Source organism: Clupea harengus, chromosome 19 (assembly GCF_900700415.2).
Source record: "Clupea harengus chromosome 19, Ch_v2.0.2, whole genome shotgun sequence".
In the NCBI taxonomy this organism is placed as follows: Eukaryota; Metazoa; Chordata; class Actinopteri; order Clupeiformes; family Clupeidae; genus Clupea; species Clupea harengus.
The window spans coordinates 19,632,667-19,651,033 of record NC_045170.1 but is presented as its reverse complement, the minus strand read 5'-3'; the positions used below and the strand labels follow the sequence as shown (position 1 = coordinate 19,651,033).

The window sequence follows — 18,367 nt, the reverse complement described above, 5'->3', positions numbered from 1 at the left end:
TGCCCGGTCTCGTCGTCTTGTCCTCTGCGTCTCCTCGCTCCACCCCACCCGCGGTCTTCTTGTGAAGCGCTGTACCCACTGTGGCCGTATAGCAAAGGACAGCCCTTCTTTGTTGTGAACGTCAGTTGGGACGAGACGCTTTCAAAACACCTTCACATCTCTACATCTCTACCACTAAGATGCTCAACTAAAGCAGACAGCATCCTGTGTTTGTAACCTTTTGTGTGTTCTGTGTTTTTGTTTTTGGTTTGTTTTGGACTACAACAAAATGACTGCAGTTTGGGAGGTACAAATCCCAGACAAAATATAATTGTTTGTTTGTTTGTTTTTTAATTATGATAAATCACCATGATGAAACCACCCATAGTGGGTCTGCCACCCAAGAGAAGTACACAAATACTGTACCATTTTTAATGAAGTCTGAAGAAGAGTTTGAATGGAACGAGAGAAGAGAGCGAGCTAACTTTTGGTTCTTGTTCACTCACTGCTCCTCTTAAGCTTACCCAAGGCTTGCATTAGGATTTTAACAGTTGGCAGTCTGAGTTTTTAACTGCACCATAATTCACCTTTTACCATATATATGAACTATACATACGTATGAATATGTGTTTATTAACCAAATATAGTTGTGGCACCGATGCAAACGGCTTCTGACTACAGATGCAGCAGTTTTTCCCTCTTCTGTTTTGTATGGGTGGAGACGAGGGCGGAAGTAGGAAGTTTAGCCTACGGGGCAGTTTCTGCTCAGTATGAGATAGTCAGTGACCATGACAAACTACAGAACTGTGTGTGTGTGTGTGTGTGTGTGTGTGTGTGTGTGTGTGTGTGTGTGTGTGTGTGTGTGTGTGTGTGTGTGTGTGTGTGTGTGTGTGTGTGTGTGTGTGTGTGTGTGTGTGTGTGTGTGTGTGTGTGTGTGTGTGTGTGTGTGTGTGTGTGTTATTGGGAGAGGGAAGTTAAGAGAGCATGACCGTTCTTCGTATCGTTCACCCACCAGATGTCAGTGTGACCTTCAAATGTTCTTTGAAAAAGCAAACACATCAAGAAAAGTGTGTGTGAGCGTACTTGTGTGTGGGTGTGTGTGTCCTGGTTGGTTTGATTGCAAATGCTTGTGTTCTTCAATTATAAAAAACTAAAAGCATATTTGGAGATATGCTGCAAAGAATGTACCTATCTTTGTTTAAGCTGTGTCCGTGCGTAAGTTTTATAAACTCAGCCGAATGGAATCCCATCAGGACACTCTGGGATCATTGTATTCACATGTGTTTTTTGTCGTGTTCCTTTTACTGTTGAAATCCGTGTGTAGCACTAAAACACAGGCCTGTTAGTTGTCAGAAAACTGTGCCAGTTTGAACTAGAGAATCAGCCTTAACTCTAAAGACCAAGAGATGCGGATGCTAGTGGTAGCTTCCCAACTGCAAATCATGCACAGAGAGATGTTGGAGACAACAAAAATAGCCCAATCTAATCATACTTTTTATTCAGAGAATATGTCATTCTTTTTTTGTGTGTGCAATATTTGCTTTTCTTTGATGCATGTGTATTTGAATAACTGTGTATTGGAGGGGGAAAAAAAATCATGTTTTTTTAGAAATTAAGAGAATTTGAAAGAATCCAAAAAAGACCTAATCCTAACAACTCGCATTCCGTTGTTGTATAATACTAAGTTTGTTTTAAAGACTTGTTTTATAAGTCTGTCTTTTTGTTTGTCATCACTCCCGGTTAATATCATGTATCATGTACAATTTCTGTTCGCATGCTATTGTAACCCCCCCCCCCCCCCCCCCCCCCGGAACCATTGAAAGAGCACACTGTATGAAATTAGTTAAATGGAAATGTATGAAACGCATACGAACATCATGATTACTTATATGATGACTTATGTGAGTGAGTGTGAGTGTTATGTCACACTCACAGGTCAAGTCTACAGAGAAGAGTAAAAAGTGGCACTTGAGGGCTGAGGGCCTGGGCTATGCCAGGAGCTGCCACAAGGGGGTGCTGGTGATGGCAGTGCCCTCCCCTGCATGGCAGTCTCGTGGGCACCTCCCTGGGCATGTAAGTTATGCCACATGGGTCGTGACTGTGCTATATATTCCTTGTGAAGACGTAACGCTTACACTGTTGGGCATATGGGGAAGGATGTCTCCCGTAGCCTGATGTCCTGGGATTACATTATATTTTCTTTTTTTCTGTTTGGTTGTTGGTGGTGGTGGTGTTTGTTTCCTAATTGTTGAATTTTTTTTTTAGGCCTCGATCTGATTATCAAAAAGAAAAGAAAAAGAGAAGGAACTCAAATCTCTTGCCAGTGCAGACGACACAGCAGGGCTTTCTTTTCCACTAATTGGGAGCTGGGAAAACATCCTGCCATCTTGTATGACCAATGAAATATAAGCACTTACTGAATAATAATTACCACAAAACCTCAGACACCTTGCATAGTTTTACCTGCCTGATTTTGTCTTTCTTTTAGAACGCTGTGATATTGCCAGCTCTGGGTAGCCATCATTTGCTCTGAATGGCCCTTTGAGGTGGCGCTTGTCCGAGGGCCAATGACTGGCCAGCACTGACCCGCTGTAGTGTGCTGTGATTCGGCCCGGTTCTGACCCAAACACATTTTCCTCTGTGTAAAAGCCAAGTTCGGCTGTCCATTTTCACCATAACCTTCACTGGAGCTTTCACGTCTCTATCCATATTTGGCTTCTACTTTTGAGCAAAAGCTTCCCAAACAATGCAGGATTGCTTGTCTTTTCTTTGTTTCTTTCCTTTTTTTCTAAATCCCCATACATATGAATCAATGATACTGAAATGTGCATATCGGTGTACAGTATATGTCAACAGTGTGCCTAAATGTACTGTCAATTATATTTTCTTATTTTTCTTTAAGAAAATGAAAAAAAAAAATCAATCCGAATGTCATGGTTGTTTTTAATAGACTGAAAAGAGGACTCTAAGAGAAAAACAACATTTAGAGTGTTTGCATCATGCTTCTGAAATATTCCTTTTGAGCAGCTCAACTCAGTATAACACTAATAAAACTTTAACTCTGACTAACGGATTGCATCTTTAAATGTTCTTTTTATTAGTCGTCCTGTCTTTACTCAATATGGTCCTTGTGTGTCCCAGCCCTAGGCATCCAGTGTAGGTCACCATATGGCACACATTTGCATCCAGATCAGGCCAATTTTATATTTCTCTGTGTGTGTGCGCGCACACAACTGCACAATGTCACCACAAACACACAATGTCGTGTCATGACTGTGTGTGTGTGTGTTTGTACGTGAACAACAATCTCCCTTTCATTGCTGGTGGATCAGTTGTGAAATGACTCTTAATAGCAGTTTGGGTCGTGCTCCCTGCTCTATGTTTTTCACACCTCCTAACCCATTAGCGAAGGCATCGCTGTGCCTGCTGCACTCACAGGCATTCCAGATGGTGTTACTGGGAGATTAGGATGGCTTAGGGGTTCAGATCTGGAAGAATTACCTTCCCTTTGCAAATAACACCACTCATGTCCAGCCAGATCTAGAGCTGAGCTTTTGTATCACACACAAACTCAACATGCCATTTCTCTTGGCCTCAGGAAACAGGAGTGTGACTTCCTGTTTATGCAGAAACTCGAGACTGCTGCTTAAATGGTGCGAAGGGCATAGCTGACATTCCCTTCCCTGGACTTTCACTCATCCTCTCTCTTGGTTATAGAATTACATATTGCTGAATTTATCAGCTGTGGCTTAAAACATACATGTTAAGTTCATTACTTAGTATCTCAGCATGAAACTGGACGTTTATTACACTCAATTCCTGGCTTGTGTTTCAAAACACTGAATACTTCTAAAATGTTGAAACATGGCCTATGTTCTATCTGCAAAGACACCATAAGATGGCGCCAATCTTCAGCAGAACAAATGAGAGGAGCTGATTTTACCTGTTACCATGTTGCATTTCTCTTAGAACATGGTAAATAACTTTTCCGGAAACGTGTGAGGTTCATTCTGTCGAGACATTTAACAGAAATTGTCATCAGTCCATTACGCATTGAGATGGAAAGGTCAGAGTCCTTCAGTAACAGATCCCAGCTATTTTTACTTGTCCCTTGTGGCAGCCAGTAATGTCAATCACCTGAAGTCCAAGAAGTGGCTGCAATGCAAAAACTCTTGTGTGTGAGAGGACGTTTGTTGTTTCCAATTAGTCCAACTGATATGTGTGTGTATGAGTAGGCTTATGCCTTTGGTACAACTACTTTTAATTCCAAGTGGGAACGAGAAAAAGATCACTTTCAGTCTGAAGATGAAATACACATACCAGAAAAAAGATTTGTTGGGATGTTTAGAATATTAGATGTCTTATTTTACTGCAGCTGATGTAGTTGAGTTATTTTTTTCTATGATTAGATTTGTCTTAAACATAAACCTTTGAGGTCTGAATTCACTCATTGACATATCACAATAATTGAAATGCTTTTCATATGTAGAGGTCAGATTGCATACCAATTCTCAATTTGTGTGGTGAACTGTTGCTTACATTAACCACTAGCAGTTATCTCCTCATGAATTTCCATTTCTTGGTCTGTTCTATCTAGACAAACCAGCGTTAGCTTTACTGTCGTTTGAAAGCTCAGCAGCCAATCACTGTTCTTGTAACTTCTGCGTGACGGTGGCGGTAATGTGGAGTTGGTGCCTCCTGTATTTGTCTATTTCAGGAAGGAAAGAGGAAACCCTAGCCGAGAGCAAATTGAAATAATACCGAAAATTAACCCACGGATGTCCGGGGTACCGAAACCCTTTCTTGGAGAGCAGATCAGTTAAAGTCTGCATGAAAGTCCACGACGCACAGGAAACATGGTGGTTCTCAAAATCCGGGACCAGGTATGTCGCCAGCTATCCTAGCTAGCTAACGTTGTGTATCTGCTCTGTTAGCTTTGTATGTGTTAGCGAGGTTACCATGAGCTAGCTGACGTTACCTAGTTGGTTAGCAAGGTACCACTGCTAGTAACCATGATTACGCATCGATAATCGCTAACATTAGCTCCCCTGGTACAATGTCAGTTTGGCTCGACGTTTGCAAGCAACAGCTAGCTATAACTTGTTCAATACTTTCTCACATTTTCACCATCATCATCATCAGCTAAGCTAACTGGCTAGCTGCGATCAATGTTAAAAAGTGATCTTGGCTGTGTGAATATCAGTGGCTGCCTCTTAGTTGTCTAGTTGTTAGTTTGCCTTAATATAATAGTTTAATTAGCAAAGGTAGATATTTGGCAAATTACTTTACTGGCTAACTATCCACTTGCTTTAACTAAAAATAAAAAACGTGGTTAAGCCACGACTGAGTCGGTGGTGCAGACTTGAATGATATTGGCTATGTATCGAGCTAGCGTAAATTAGCAGAACAATCACATTTCTTTGGCAGGCTCACATCAAAGCTAGCTAGCTAAAATGGTTTATGTGACTAGCTAGATGTCGGGGTTACGCGATACGTTTCTAAAGTATCGAGCTAACTGTGAGGTAGATGGTGTCATGTCTTCATGAAGAGTTGAAGTTTGACACGCAGCTTGCGAGTTACTCAACTGAGAATGTATTCACAGATTACAACTGACTAGAGAATGAACATTTCTTTTAAAGAAAGGTAGCTAACGTTAATCTCTGCCGAGCTAGTTATCGACACAGGGGCTAAAACATTTCAGGTAGCTACTTGAAGGTTAGTCGGATGTGGTTAGATTAGTAACGTTTCGAAAATGATCCTAAATAATGTCAACGTCAATCATGAAGAATAAAGCCTATCGCTTCTTGGTCTTGTTTTAGCTTGTTATTGTGACGTTTGTTTTTCATGGCCACTTGTAGCTATGTGTGAGGTATCGAGGGAACAAGGATGGTAATGGCAGTTAGATAGCTAACTAAGATCTCTAGCTAGATCGTGTTGGACCTTTAGGCAGTTATAAACCTGTTGTATATGTTGGGATATGATTGATGGCATAAGAGGTTATGTTTAAGGATTTTCTTTTCGTCTTCATCCCAGCAGGCTAAAGTTACGCATACCGGGACGTTGTTTGCACTGCCCTGGCATGCAACACAATCGATGTCTGGCATGCATTTGAATTACTCGAGAATATCACGTAAATCAGGGTGTCAACGTACTGCAACGCCACCACCAAATAAACCAATACGTTGGAGCATTTGTGGAGTGTTCAATTGTGCGTGTGTTTGTGTAAAGATTGAGAAAGCGCTCATGTGCTTAGCCGTTACTTTAAGCTACTGAGTACCAAACCTGACCCCAACTCTTCCGGCTTATGCCGGCCAAAGGTCTCTCTTTGGCGTTTATGAATTATCTGTCCACTCTTTCTTATTCCATGTAATTATTGAGATTTGGCTTTCTCCTGCTCACGACGTATTAGAGATAGTAACATAATATTCAATTATAGTTACGAATGTTTTCTAACTTACTGTACATAGGAGTCATCATAATCTCAGTGTAACTACTTGTTTGCGGTCGCTATGATCAGTGCATGTGTTTGTTTAGGGAAGAGTGCGTATATTTGTGTGTAAAGGGAATTTGTAAGTTAAGCAAAAGAAGAAAACGCAAGGCAGTGTATGGAAACAAATTGTGGTCCTGCTTGTTGATGCCATAGCATGTGCTTTTTCGGGAGTTGGGTGCTACACGGATGAACTTTCCAGACCAGTACAAGGAACAAGTCTGACATTTGAAGTTGTCTTCAGTCATGACTGCAATGATATATCTTGTAGATAATTTTAGGACAAATAGGGTGACATGGCTTGGAGAGGTGCTGTAATGGAACCTTACCCTCTCAGACTCACACACTCTTAAACACACCCATGGACCCACATCCTAGTGTGTGAACATACATGCACACACTCTAGCACGGCCCAACACACTCCTTCATACAGTAAAATATGACCGGGGGGGGGCTCACTGCAGAGTCACAGCCACAGGAAGAGCCGTTCTGATTACGCTGTCTCACCCATTGTTTGCGTGCTGATTGAAAAGTGGACAATGAGAGCGGCCACCAAAAATAGCCCTGTGGACACGTTGTCACTGCCTTTTTTTTTGGGGGGGGGGGGGGGGGGGGGTCTCGGAACAGGAACACGTGCCATTGATTTTCACTGTAACATCAGCTGTGGTTGGACCAGAGCTGTGTGCCTCTGTCACTTTGGGTTTGGGGGAAATGTAGCCATGTTAAATCCTGTGGTGGCAGGTTTTTACTGGGGTCCAGTGTGCTATTCCTATGTTATGAGTTGTGTCATCAGGTGGTTCTCCTGCCCCTGACAGGTTGTCAGATCAGTTGGAAGCCCACTCAATGCTGTCAATCTGTAGGTAGGTGTGTGTGTGTACTGTTTAAACGAATGATCAGTGATGCATAGTGTTCAGAACATGACTGTAAACGACCTTTCAAACCAGCAAACAAAGGCATATATGTGTCTATTGCCTGATAGTGGACTCTGGGAAGATGACAAACAGCAGTGTGCCGTGCTTTAGAATTCCTCTGTTGTTCTGAGCACAGGTTCCCAGTGAGGCCATGGAGAACTTCCAGTGCAATGTCACAGGGGACTTGTTTTGTAATGACGTGTCACTTTCACTCCCTTCAACTGTCCTTGGCAGCACAGCGTGGTGGACTGCATGCCAACCATGCCACCTGTAAATTACATGATGTCATAAGCGAGGCATTTCCAGTTTGTCACCTGCTATTGTGGTTGTAGGTTTTTTTTTTTATGCAGGTGCCCTTTGAATTAAGAATTGGGAGGAAGTAAATCAAAGCACGTTTGTGCAGTGGATTGTTTACAAAATGAAGAATATGATGCTTGGTGTTTGTTCAGTTTTGTGTGTGTGTGTGTGTCTACCCAATAATAATGGAAAATGTTGAACTGTTTGATTTGGCCTGCTAGTGTTCAGACCCACTGCCTGAACTGTGAATGGTCAAATTCTTCCACTATTTTGCACTTTGACGGCCCCTCTTCTTGGTGTTTTTCGGTTTGGGTCTTCTATAAATGTCTGTTGGTGCAGACACAGCAGGTGATGCATGTATCTATGTCATTACTGTTGAAATCGGTCATAGAGCCAGTGCATTTAGACACGGCACTCCAAAGGACAGTGAAAGTATTCACTAATGGGTATTAATGCGTCCTTTGATTGCCATTGATGCCCGGAGCTCCATGGCGGGCTTATGGCGGTCTTGAGGCAGACGCGTCTAGTGTGACCTTTGTCTTGTTGTCTTCTTCATGGTGTTGCCTGCCTCCTCACGGCGCTGAGCTTTCTCCTCTACCCCCCACTTAAGCTCCCTGTGGCCTCAGCCTACAGAAGTGAATAGATATGAGTGGTTTCCACAACCAACACAAGTCCTTGGCAACTGGACTTGCACTTAACACTTCTGCCTCTCTGTCTCTCTCTCACTTTCTCACACACACATAGATGCATGGACACACACCAGAAAAAGGATAGTGGAAGACATCACACACAGACACACTCTTAAAAGCACACATATTCCCCCTCGGCTCAGCTGTCGTGCGCTTTGCTGTTTGCGAACATGAGAGGATATCTAATCTTCTTAATGCTTCATGATGCGAGGGGTCTGCTTGGGGGGGGCAGGTGTGTGTTGGTGAGGGTGGAGGTGAGTGAGAGTATGTATGTATGTGAGTGTGTTGGCACTAGGGGGCACACGAAGGCTTATTTTTCGAGGCAGCCGCAGTGCTCGTTGCCAAGCTGCACTGTGTGGCCTGTTGCCATGACACTGAGCTTCTGCCCAACACGATACAACCATGGCGACAGTCCACCTATCGTTTTTAAACATCAGACCGTGACTGCGTGCATTAGAATGCATCACCATCCAGACCAGTTCAATTCAACTGTTTAGTAATGGGGATTATTGCACGTCAATTGTTAAATGTAATGAACACGCACACACGCTTGTTACCTACTGTTCAAGATGCAGAATGTTTATGCATGAGGGAGAAGGGGAAACGAGAGAGCCTGGTCTTGTATCAAGCAGCGGATTACGTTTCAGCCCTCCGTGCTGCTTTTGGCACCTTCTAATTGTTCTCGCTGTCCAGCACTTGATCGACGTGTGTTTTCCAACTCATCCTTTTGTGCTGAGTTTTATGCAAACAGCCCGTCTGATCTCGCTGCTAACGCGTGCAAATGATTCATCCGGGAAAAGAGAGAGCAATCCGTCTATCCTCTCGTCCTCTCTTTTGATACTGAAGAGAATTGGAGCGCGCTGTTAAAATGGCTCAGGGTCAGTCATAGCACTCTATCAAATGGCTTCCAGGGCAGTATCGAACTGCCTTATGTCTGCCTATTGTGGTCTCGAGCGCTGGCGTGCTAAGGGGGGGCTATTGAGTTATGGAGGGATTTATGGAAGGAGGCGGCAGGGCCGGGTGCCGTTTTTGCTTGGGTGGCAGGTTGTGCTGATTGTCTTAAGAGGTTCTCTCTGATTGAATTTGCTAGTGCAGCGAAATACCTCTCTGTTATTTTTAAGCCTGCGCTCCAGCACCCGGTTCTTATGTAAGCCAAAAGCTGGCACTTTCCCCCTTTTTTTCCTACGAAACATGGTGAGCTATTCTAAGTAGGGCCTGAAGGAGGCAGTGGAGAGCCTACCTGTTGTCGTGTGTGTGTGTGTGTGTGTGTGTGTGTGTGTGTGTGTGTGTGTGTGTGTGTGTGTGTGTGTGTGTGTGTGTGTGTGTGTGTGTGTGTGTGTGTGTGTGTGTGTGTGTGTGTGTGTGTGTGTGTGTGTGTGTGTGTGTGTGTGTGTGTGTGTGTGTGCTGCTTTTATTTCTTCTTCCTTTGGTTCAAACTACACAGAAGAATAGGGCCTTAGAGGTTTCTCCATCTTTTGGGGGGTTAGAAATACTGCAGCAGATTTTGGCCTCAGTTCACAGGGACCTGGGTGCGTTAAAAAAAACGAGGCAATTTTTGAATTAAAATCTTGTATTTCAAACCAATATCACGACCAATGAACCGATATCCATGCTGAGCAAGCCCAAAGCTCCATCCTGTAAAGGGCTGTAGCTCTCAATGGAAAAGGCTGTGTCTTTACCCTCGGTAGAGGATCACAAGAAAAGCACTAGTATGCCAGCTCCTCACGGTCACCAAGGGTTACCTGAAGGAGCAGAGAGTGTGACGTCATGGTGCTGTTGAGGCAGCCCTTGCGGATGAAAGCCCTTTGTCAGGTTTCAGTAATGCTGCAGCGCAGGAAATGAAGTCTGGTGTGTGGCGCTTCACCGTCCCTAGCGCGCTGCGGTCATGTGCAGAACAGGGCCAAGGTTTCCTCAGTCAAAATGGGTCTCAGCTGAGGGAGGGGGGGTTTGCATGCAGTCTGATGCATGCCTTGTAGTGCATTTTAGTATGAGTGAGAAGGAGACATTTTAGATACGTTTAGACATCAGCACATCTAGAAATACTCTGCCATCACGACAGTATATGAAGAATAGGCTGTCCTAAGTGTTACACAGAACAAGCAAGGTGGCACGATAAAGGTGCCAGCCCTGGCAGAGAACTTCAGGCCCCTAATGCAGAGAAACATGGCCGCCCTGGGGTTCTCCGAGCGGGGAAGAATGTGCATCTGGAAAAGCTAGCTGAAAAGTGCTCAAATGAAGGCAGATGCTAAAGCCTGCCGGTCTGTATTGGTGGTGCTGTGGTACAGCACACATGCATAGAGATGAACAGAGCAGGGCAAGACTCGTGTGTGTGTCGGTTGGAGCCAGAGGGGTTAATGGGGGTTTGTGTGGTGACTTCAGAATGTTCCTCGCGGCTCTCTCTTATTTGACTTCTCTCTCTTTCTCTATCCCTCATTCTTTCATATGAAACCAGTTATGTGCAAGGGTACAGCATCTCTTGCCTTCCCAGTTTTCACTCTTTCGTGACTTTCAGGGACAAGGACATAGTGTTTTCAGCACTGTATGAAATGCAAATCCATTTTGGTGTGTGTGTGTGTGTACACACGAGTAAATGCTGATTTGCTTTGCCAGACAGGATGATCCAGATAGAGACATTGAGGACAAGGCGTTAGGGCCTTGTGGCTTCACCAAGCGACAGAACACTGTGGACACACAGAAGATATTGTCCTTTGAAAGTGTGTGGGTTTCAGGGAACGAGAGGGAGGGGGACAACAGGGAAGGAGAGTGTGTGTGTGTGTGTGTGTGTGTGTGTGTGTGTGTGTGTGTGTGTGAAGGATTTCTCTATGCACTGTATGTGCGCACACTGATGCCCTCTTGCGAGGCCTTGTGCTGTTTTTTTCATGCCCCATCTCTTCAGCTCAGAAGAGGGCATTCTGTGATGAGGGAAAAGGAGGGCAGAAGGGGGGAGAGAGGGAAGGATTGGATGAGGAGGAGAGCAATAGAGAGAGAGGGAGTCCTGGAGTTCTCTGGTGTGTCCTGCTCAGTGACTGTGTGCTGTGGAATGCAGGAGTGACTCATCGTGCTTTTGATTCAACTGATTCATCTTTTTACTGGGGGGGGGGGGTTGTTTGCCTGTGTGGTTTTGTGTTTTTAGATGCCAGGGCTGGCCTGGGCAGTCTGGTGTGTGTGCGTCCGTTAGTGTTTAGGGGTGGAGGTTGTGTTTTTTTTTTTTTTCCGAACTGAGTGGGCTTAATGCATTGCAGTCTGAGACCCAGGACTTGGGGCGCCTTTTTACTGCCGGAACTAGCGCGCCATTTTGGGGCAGACCGCACCTTTGTGCGAGTTCCAACTGCAGGAAGTGCCCCTGAAGGAGCACCCTAGGTCCTTTTTCGGGGAGAAATAAGTCTCTACTCCGGGGTAGGTACTTCTTCTGTGCGGCCCTGAAACTGCTGGGTGGGACTTGCAGTGATGGTTGACGCTTATTGGTTAAACGAGACGTGGAAGAAAACAACAAGCACCATTTTTAAGACCAGCAAGAGTGTGTGTGTATATATATATATATATATATATTTCACAGGTTGTGCGGTAAATACAGCGAAAGGAATTATAGCCTACGTATGGCGTCAGTTTAGTGCCAAAACTCACACGCGCGATAAAGGTCTATTCGAGCAACTTTCAGGTTTTCGCCAGCGTAAATTTCATCTGCGCACTCAATTTTAGCAGCCACGAGCAGAAATTCAACAACTGCGAGCGCAGAGACTGACCTACTATCTCGCGAAAACTTGGTCTGCTCGCTCGAATTTATCATACGCTCTCGCGAAAACTTAATCTGCTCGCTCGAATGTTTGACTTTTGGCAGTGTGTGGGCGGGAACCAAAGGAGGACGGGCTCTTCTCTGATTGGTCTTGATTTGACAGCAGGAGAGTCATATTCACGACAACCGTTTACCAAACTCCGTTAAGTAGCTACATGTACATATGTCTTTGTATGGTGAAGACTGATATTTAATGACGAACCGAAGTAACGGTACCCATTAAACAGGTTTTAATTAAATACTAGTGGTGATTGTGGCATTTGACCCACGATCACTTTATTTATTCCAGGAAAAAGAGTCAGTTCTCGTGACATAGTCGCTGTTATCTGCCAGTAGGTAACATACCTAGCTACTAGCAAGCTTTAGATTCCTGCGCTAGCAAGAAGCCTTTGCTTGCTAACTGTTGTAGCTAGCTCTTGCTGCTGAGTTTTCAAAGTTGACTTCAATGTTTTAATGTAATTTATTCCATGATCCGGGTGTTTTCACTGCTTTTAACACTGCTACCTACAGCAGTTAGCAGGCAAAGGCTTCTTGCTAGCGCAGGAATCTTCTGAGGCAGTCAGCGGAGCTCTAGAATCTTAGATCAGTAGTAGACTAGCTAGCAGCTAAACAATACAATTTAATAACATGAGAGGACAAGCCACGTTCGCAATTGCAAGTTCTAACTTTAAGAATGATGAACAAATTCAATAAAATGAACTTTGTGACTGAAATTACTGTTGTTTACTGTGTAGTGCTCAACACTTAATACTAGCAGCAAGCTTAAAGATAGCTAGTAGCTAACTGTTACCTACTGGCAGATAACATCGACTGCCACGAGAACTGACTCTTTTTCCTGGAATAAATAAAGTGATCGTGGGTCAAATGCCATAATCACCACTAGCATTTAATCAAAACAGGTTTAATGGGTACCGTTACTTCGGTTCGTCATTAAATATCAGTTTTCACCATACATATATGCAACTACATACCGGAGTTTGGTTGAAGTGAGTGACGTGACTACGAGACTCTGTCAAAGCCGACAACTGTTTAGCTACATATGAAAACTGATATTTAATGACGAACCGAAGTAACGGCACCCATTATTTTGATTAAATGCTAGTGGTGATTATGGCATTTGACCCACGATCACTTTATTTATTCCAGGAAAAAGAGTAGGGCTGAACGATTTGGGAAAATAACCTAATTGCGATTTTTTTACCAAAATATTGCGATTGCGATTCGATATGCGATTTTTTTTTTATCCTCTTTTTTCCCCCAACAAAACGTAATGAATGATTTAAATATGACCAACACAATATTAGATACATTTAGTGTAAAATATTCTTTCCCACATTTTACATTTTTATTTAACTGCTCATTACAGAAACAAGAACAACAAATTGGTGGCTTTGCCACTGTGCATTTAAGTAATTAAAAAAAGTAATTTTAAGTATAAACACTAGGCATGCACTTTTTAAACACTGTGCAAAATGTACCATCTTAAAAAAAAAAAAAAATTATCTATTTATTTCTTTTTTTTTTTTGTGACCACGTTTTTTAATCGCGAACGTTGCGGTTAGAAAATCGCGTTCTATCATATCGCGATTAAATCGCAAATGCAATTAATCGTTCAGCCCTAAAAAAGAGTCAGTTCTCGTGATATTTAATGACGAATGATATATTTAATGACTGTCCCGAGAACTGACTCTTTTTCCTGGAATAAATACGAGACTGTCAAAGCCTCAACGATCAGGACCAATCAGAGAAGAGCCCGTCCTCCTTTAGTTCCCGCCCACACAATGCCAAAACCGCCCACACACTGCCAAAAATCAAACTTTCGAGCGAGCAGACCAAGTTTTCTCGAGAGAGTATGTCAGTCTCTGCGCTCGCAGTTGTTGAATTTCCTCTCGCGGAATAGTTTCCTCGCATGTGTGTTTTGTCACTAAACTGACGCCATACGTACGGAGTTAACATGTTGAGGTTACAGTCACTGTATGAACACACGCTAAACATCATCTGAAATCAACCCTGGTGCTGATGTCTTTTATCAAATAATTCTGCCATGATACTAGAGTGTAAACAACTTTATAGCAAAGTTCAACTGTCGACTCGACCTTGGGCTAATCTTAGATAATTCTCTGGATTAGCGGTCTAATGTTGGTGCTGCCACTGGCGAAATGTAGTGTTGTTTTGTCATGCTCGGAATTGATGCAAAATTGAGCAAAATGATTAGGCTTCCCAGTAGTTCCTGCACCACATTGGAAATGAAAAGGACAGACCACTGGGCCATTCCCGTAAACGTTCAAGCCACAAAGTCCCATAAGGAAAATGCGTATGGTGACGGTTTGTGTGGGTGGGTGGGTAAAGGTCCCCTCATAAACCTGACCTTATATTATGACCCCAGTTACTGTCTGAACCGTGACTGCTGTCATGGCAGTCTTTCCAAACCCTATCCAAAGCCATGGTTACATCCCTCTCTCTCCCCTCTTTCTCACGATCACAAGCCACTCCCCTACCCCTCCTCCTCCCCTCCCACTTTCTCCTCCTCCCCCTCCATCTCCTGCATCATATTACATTGCTGTCCAGTCGTGCTGTCAGCATGTGTGGTGACTCCTCTGTTTCTCTCTCTCACTCTGTGCCCATAGGAGCAGACCTACCCCCTCTCCTTTTCTCCTCTGCTCTCTCTTTCTCTCGCTCTCTCTGTCTCTCTTACCTGCCCTCTCTCTCCTGTTCTCCTCTGCTCTCTTTCTTTCTCCTGCCCTTGCACTCTCATTCATTCTCTCCTGTGCAGTGCTCCTCCCTCCCTGCCTCCCTTTCGATTCCCTCTCTCCCCATCTCCTTCGCCCTCTCTCTCTCTCTTTCTCTCTCTCTCTCTCTGCCCATCCCCCTTTTCATCTCTCTCTCTCTCCCTCTCTCCCTCCCTCCCTCTCTCTCTGAGTGCTGGTACAGGAGGCTTGTTGTTGCAGTGGGGGCAGGCAGGCAGGCAGGCAGGCAGGCAGGGCTGAAAAAAGCGCTGGTTTCAGCAGACAGCCATGCTGGGTGAATGGAACTGAGGCTCAAGCTGGAGCACAGGCTCACAGCATTGTCCTCGCTAATCAGGGGACCAGAACACACACACACAGCTGAGTCTGATTGAGTGGTGCTTTTTTTTAGGTGTGTGTGTGTGTGTGTGTGTGTGTGTGTGTGAGTGAGAGAGAGAGAGAGAGAGAGGGGAGAAGAGAACAGAGGAGGCAGATCTGCCGGTGGGAATCGGTTTGTTGTCGTTTCTTCACCACTCGCCTTCCGTCGGCGTGGATACGGTGTCCTCTACGGTTGGGATTACTGCAGGCACATTTTTTGGCGCATGCTGCTGCCATCACTTCCACTGCTGCAGTGAGCTGAGGAATCCCCTACGCTAGCGCTGCCCTGTGTGTGTGTGCGTTTTGGGTTTTTAAACGTGAGGAGTTGCCTCCACTTACTCTGGAATTGTCGGCGTGAAGAAGGTCCCTTTCGGACTGGAGCTTACCTGCACGAGCGGAGCCGGGGAGGGGGAAAGGGAAGAGGGGACAGAGGAGGAGGGGTGAAGGAGACGTGAAGGAGACGTCAGTCGGAGGTGAAGGAGTAGGAGCAGATTTTTTGCTGGGCCATTGGCGGCGGCGGCAGGAGGTATATTCAGCGGGGGTGCACCCATGAGGTCGGAGCGTACCAGCCGCGTGTGCATCGTGGTGTTGGAGGAGGTGGAAGACGACGAGCCATCCCCCTCCCCCGACCACTCCCCCGTCACCCGCCGTGCCAAAGGCAGCCGGGACCGCGTTTCCCAGCGTGCACCGCGGCCACCGGCACCTAGCGTTCACACTCAGGAAGAAAAGGTGAGGATGCGATGGAGATAATGAGAGAGAACGAGAGGAGAGAAATTCAGAGTGCATATGCAACCCCTTGAGCAGCTCTTGAAAGTATAGCATTTTTTTTTTTTCATGCATATGCAATATGCAAACCTGGTGTTGGGGGAAATAGGAATGGAAAATTCCTGTGCCGGTTTTCACCTTTCTGTATCACCTACCTGCTCATCCCTTTGATCCTGTGATTTGATTTGTCTCTGTGTTGTAAATATAATTGCTCCAGAGCAGATACAGACATGTCGGCCTTGCTAGCCAGGGCCTGTGCTCTGCATCGGATCGCTCTCCACACCTGTGTGTGTGTGTGTGTGTGTGTGTGTGTGTGTGTGTGTGTGTGTGTGTGTGTGTGTGTGTGTTTTCATATATTACATGAGTTTTTCTTCTCCGACATCTACAGCTTAGCTGTGAAATGTTTCACAATGTCCTCAACAAGGACGCCGCGTTGCGGTAGCACCCCAGCTAAATGTCATATGCTGTTGCTGCCCTACTGTAGCCAACCTTACCCTCTCCCCCAAGGCACACAGAGAAACGTGCCCCTGCCTGCTTTTGCAGATGCCTCTCACTGGTTTCACACGGATGTGTTACTGGTTTAACACCGCCACGCTAATCCTGCCGCAGCTTGGGCTAACACCAGGCACTCTTGTGTTTCAGCAGGATGCTATCCAGCTGATTAGCATCAACATACTGCGATGACTTCATTTGGAACAGGACAGTTCTAGGGTGGCGGAGTGGGGGGTCTGAAGCTTTAGATTGAGGGAGGGAGGGAGGGAGGTAGAGAGGAACAACGGGCATATTATGTTGACAGCACAACAATGTATGGTTCTCATTCTCCACAAGCAGACAATTTTTAGGGACAACTGGGCTTGTAGCTTAGCTGTTAGCTCACTAGCACACAGAGCAGCTTGTTATTTCCATAAACAGGCTTGCTGACGCTTTGTGCCGTCTGGTTTGTTGGCCAAAGATTGTTTGGTGGGGAAAAGAGCAGAAAATTGCTACCTGTTAAACGAGGGCGGATTTTAGTAGCTCGCTGCTTACATGTGTACTGGTACTAGTGACAACATGCCTACATTTATGACATCCTGGAACACAGAAGAACACACATTCACTTACTCTCGGCCCCTCTGTTATTTTGTGGTGTTTTGCAGCTGTGCTTGGTGTGCTTCTTTAATTAACTGCCAGAGTAAGCCTAGTATTGCGTGAGGATGAGTTGCCTGTTTGAAAGCTTGTGTATTTGGGGAACCAGACTATTTTGGAGCGGAGCTTCCGTAAGGAGAGAGCGTAGCGCCCCTGCTCTTGTGGGTGTGCACCTATTTCAGGAAACTGGAAGTGAATGTCTGGGCACACAAGGAGCCATTTTAGGAAACTGGACAGGTGTGTGTGGGGGATCATGCGCACACACACACACACAGCCATTTCTGGAAGCTTGACAGTGTGTGTGTGTGTGTGTGTGTGTGTGTGTGTGTGTGCGCGCTTGTGATAGGCCTGTCCTCATAGTGTCTTGAGTATGATGGTTTGATGGCTGTATCAGTTAGCCTGTTGAGCGTGTGTGATCCCCTCTTCATCTGGGAGCGTCTGGTTGTCACTCTCTGATGGTACCTGAGCCAGGCAGACCAGGCAGCCGGTCAGTGGATAGGCCCTCGGTCTCTGGGAGCTCCTCGCGCTCTGAAGCCACCGGCGGCACCACGGAGGGAGTGTGTTTGGCGGAGGTGTTAATTTGTCACAGAGGCTGTTGAATGTTCTCAGACCATACTTGTGGTTGATGATTGCTTCATATGCTTGCCACGTTTCTGTTTCATTTGGTGTCTGGAGTTGATGTTTAAAAGAGGTGGGGGGGTGTGTTGTGCAAGATTTTAATTAACTGAAAGAACTGGCATAACTGAAAGAACCTGAGTTTTTAGGAGCTGTTTGCTCATCATTGTCTCTTCCCATTGAGATCTTGTTTGTATGTGGGTGGCTGTTTGGCCCATCCCAGACTAGGGATGCGTACGAGTGATGAAGAAATCACAAGTGACAGCAATGATCACTCATAACAACACAATGCATGATTTAATGTTTAGTGTGTAACTTCTACCAGTTAGATCCGGTGCACCGATTTTAATCATTTCTGATTGGGCAAGAGGCATTCCATGAGTGAGGATATCCTGGAACAACCCCACTCAAACTCTTCACTGCTAGTAGTCACTCTACCTTTCGATGTGCTTCAACCATTGTAGGCCGCCCAACATTCCATTCCAAAGCATTAGAGCAGAAACATGTAATGTGAAAGCAGGTGAGTGTACAGATTAATGTGCACAAATAGCCTCTCGCTCAACTTTGCTGCAGAGTGACTGTATTCGTTGCTTGGCACCGCTTGA

The 18,367-nt window shown here is 45.1% G+C and overlaps 2 protein-coding genes across 6 annotated transcripts in view; both read left to right on the top strand.

Moving 5' to 3' along the window:
- Window positions 1–822, top strand: part of snx13 (sorting nexin 13) — a 30,872-nt gene extending 30,050 nt beyond the window's left edge. For all 4 annotated transcript variants that reach the window (XM_031586500.2, XM_031586499.2, XM_031586501.2 and 1 more), the window contains one exon: window positions 1–822. This exon is cut by the window's left edge and continues 698 nt beyond it. The gene's annotated coding sequence lies outside the window, so the exon portion shown is untranslated.
- A 3,780-nt stretch (window positions 823–4,602) lies between these two features.
- Window positions 4,603–18,367, top strand: part of LOC105903710 (serine/threonine-protein phosphatase 6 regulatory ankyrin repeat subunit A) — a 40,746-nt gene continuing 26,981 nt past the window's right edge. The window contains exon 1 of one of the 2 annotated variants that reach the window (XM_012831490.3): window positions 4,603–4,862. In XM_012831490.3, coding sequence (XP_012686944.1) covers window positions 4,836–4,862 — 27 coding nt within the window. In that variant the 5' untranslated portion in view covers window positions 4,603–4,835. Of the gene's footprint in view, window positions 4,863–15,355; window positions 15,987–18,367 lie in introns of those variants that run through there. The other variant, XM_031586495.2, reaches the window with a different exon arrangement.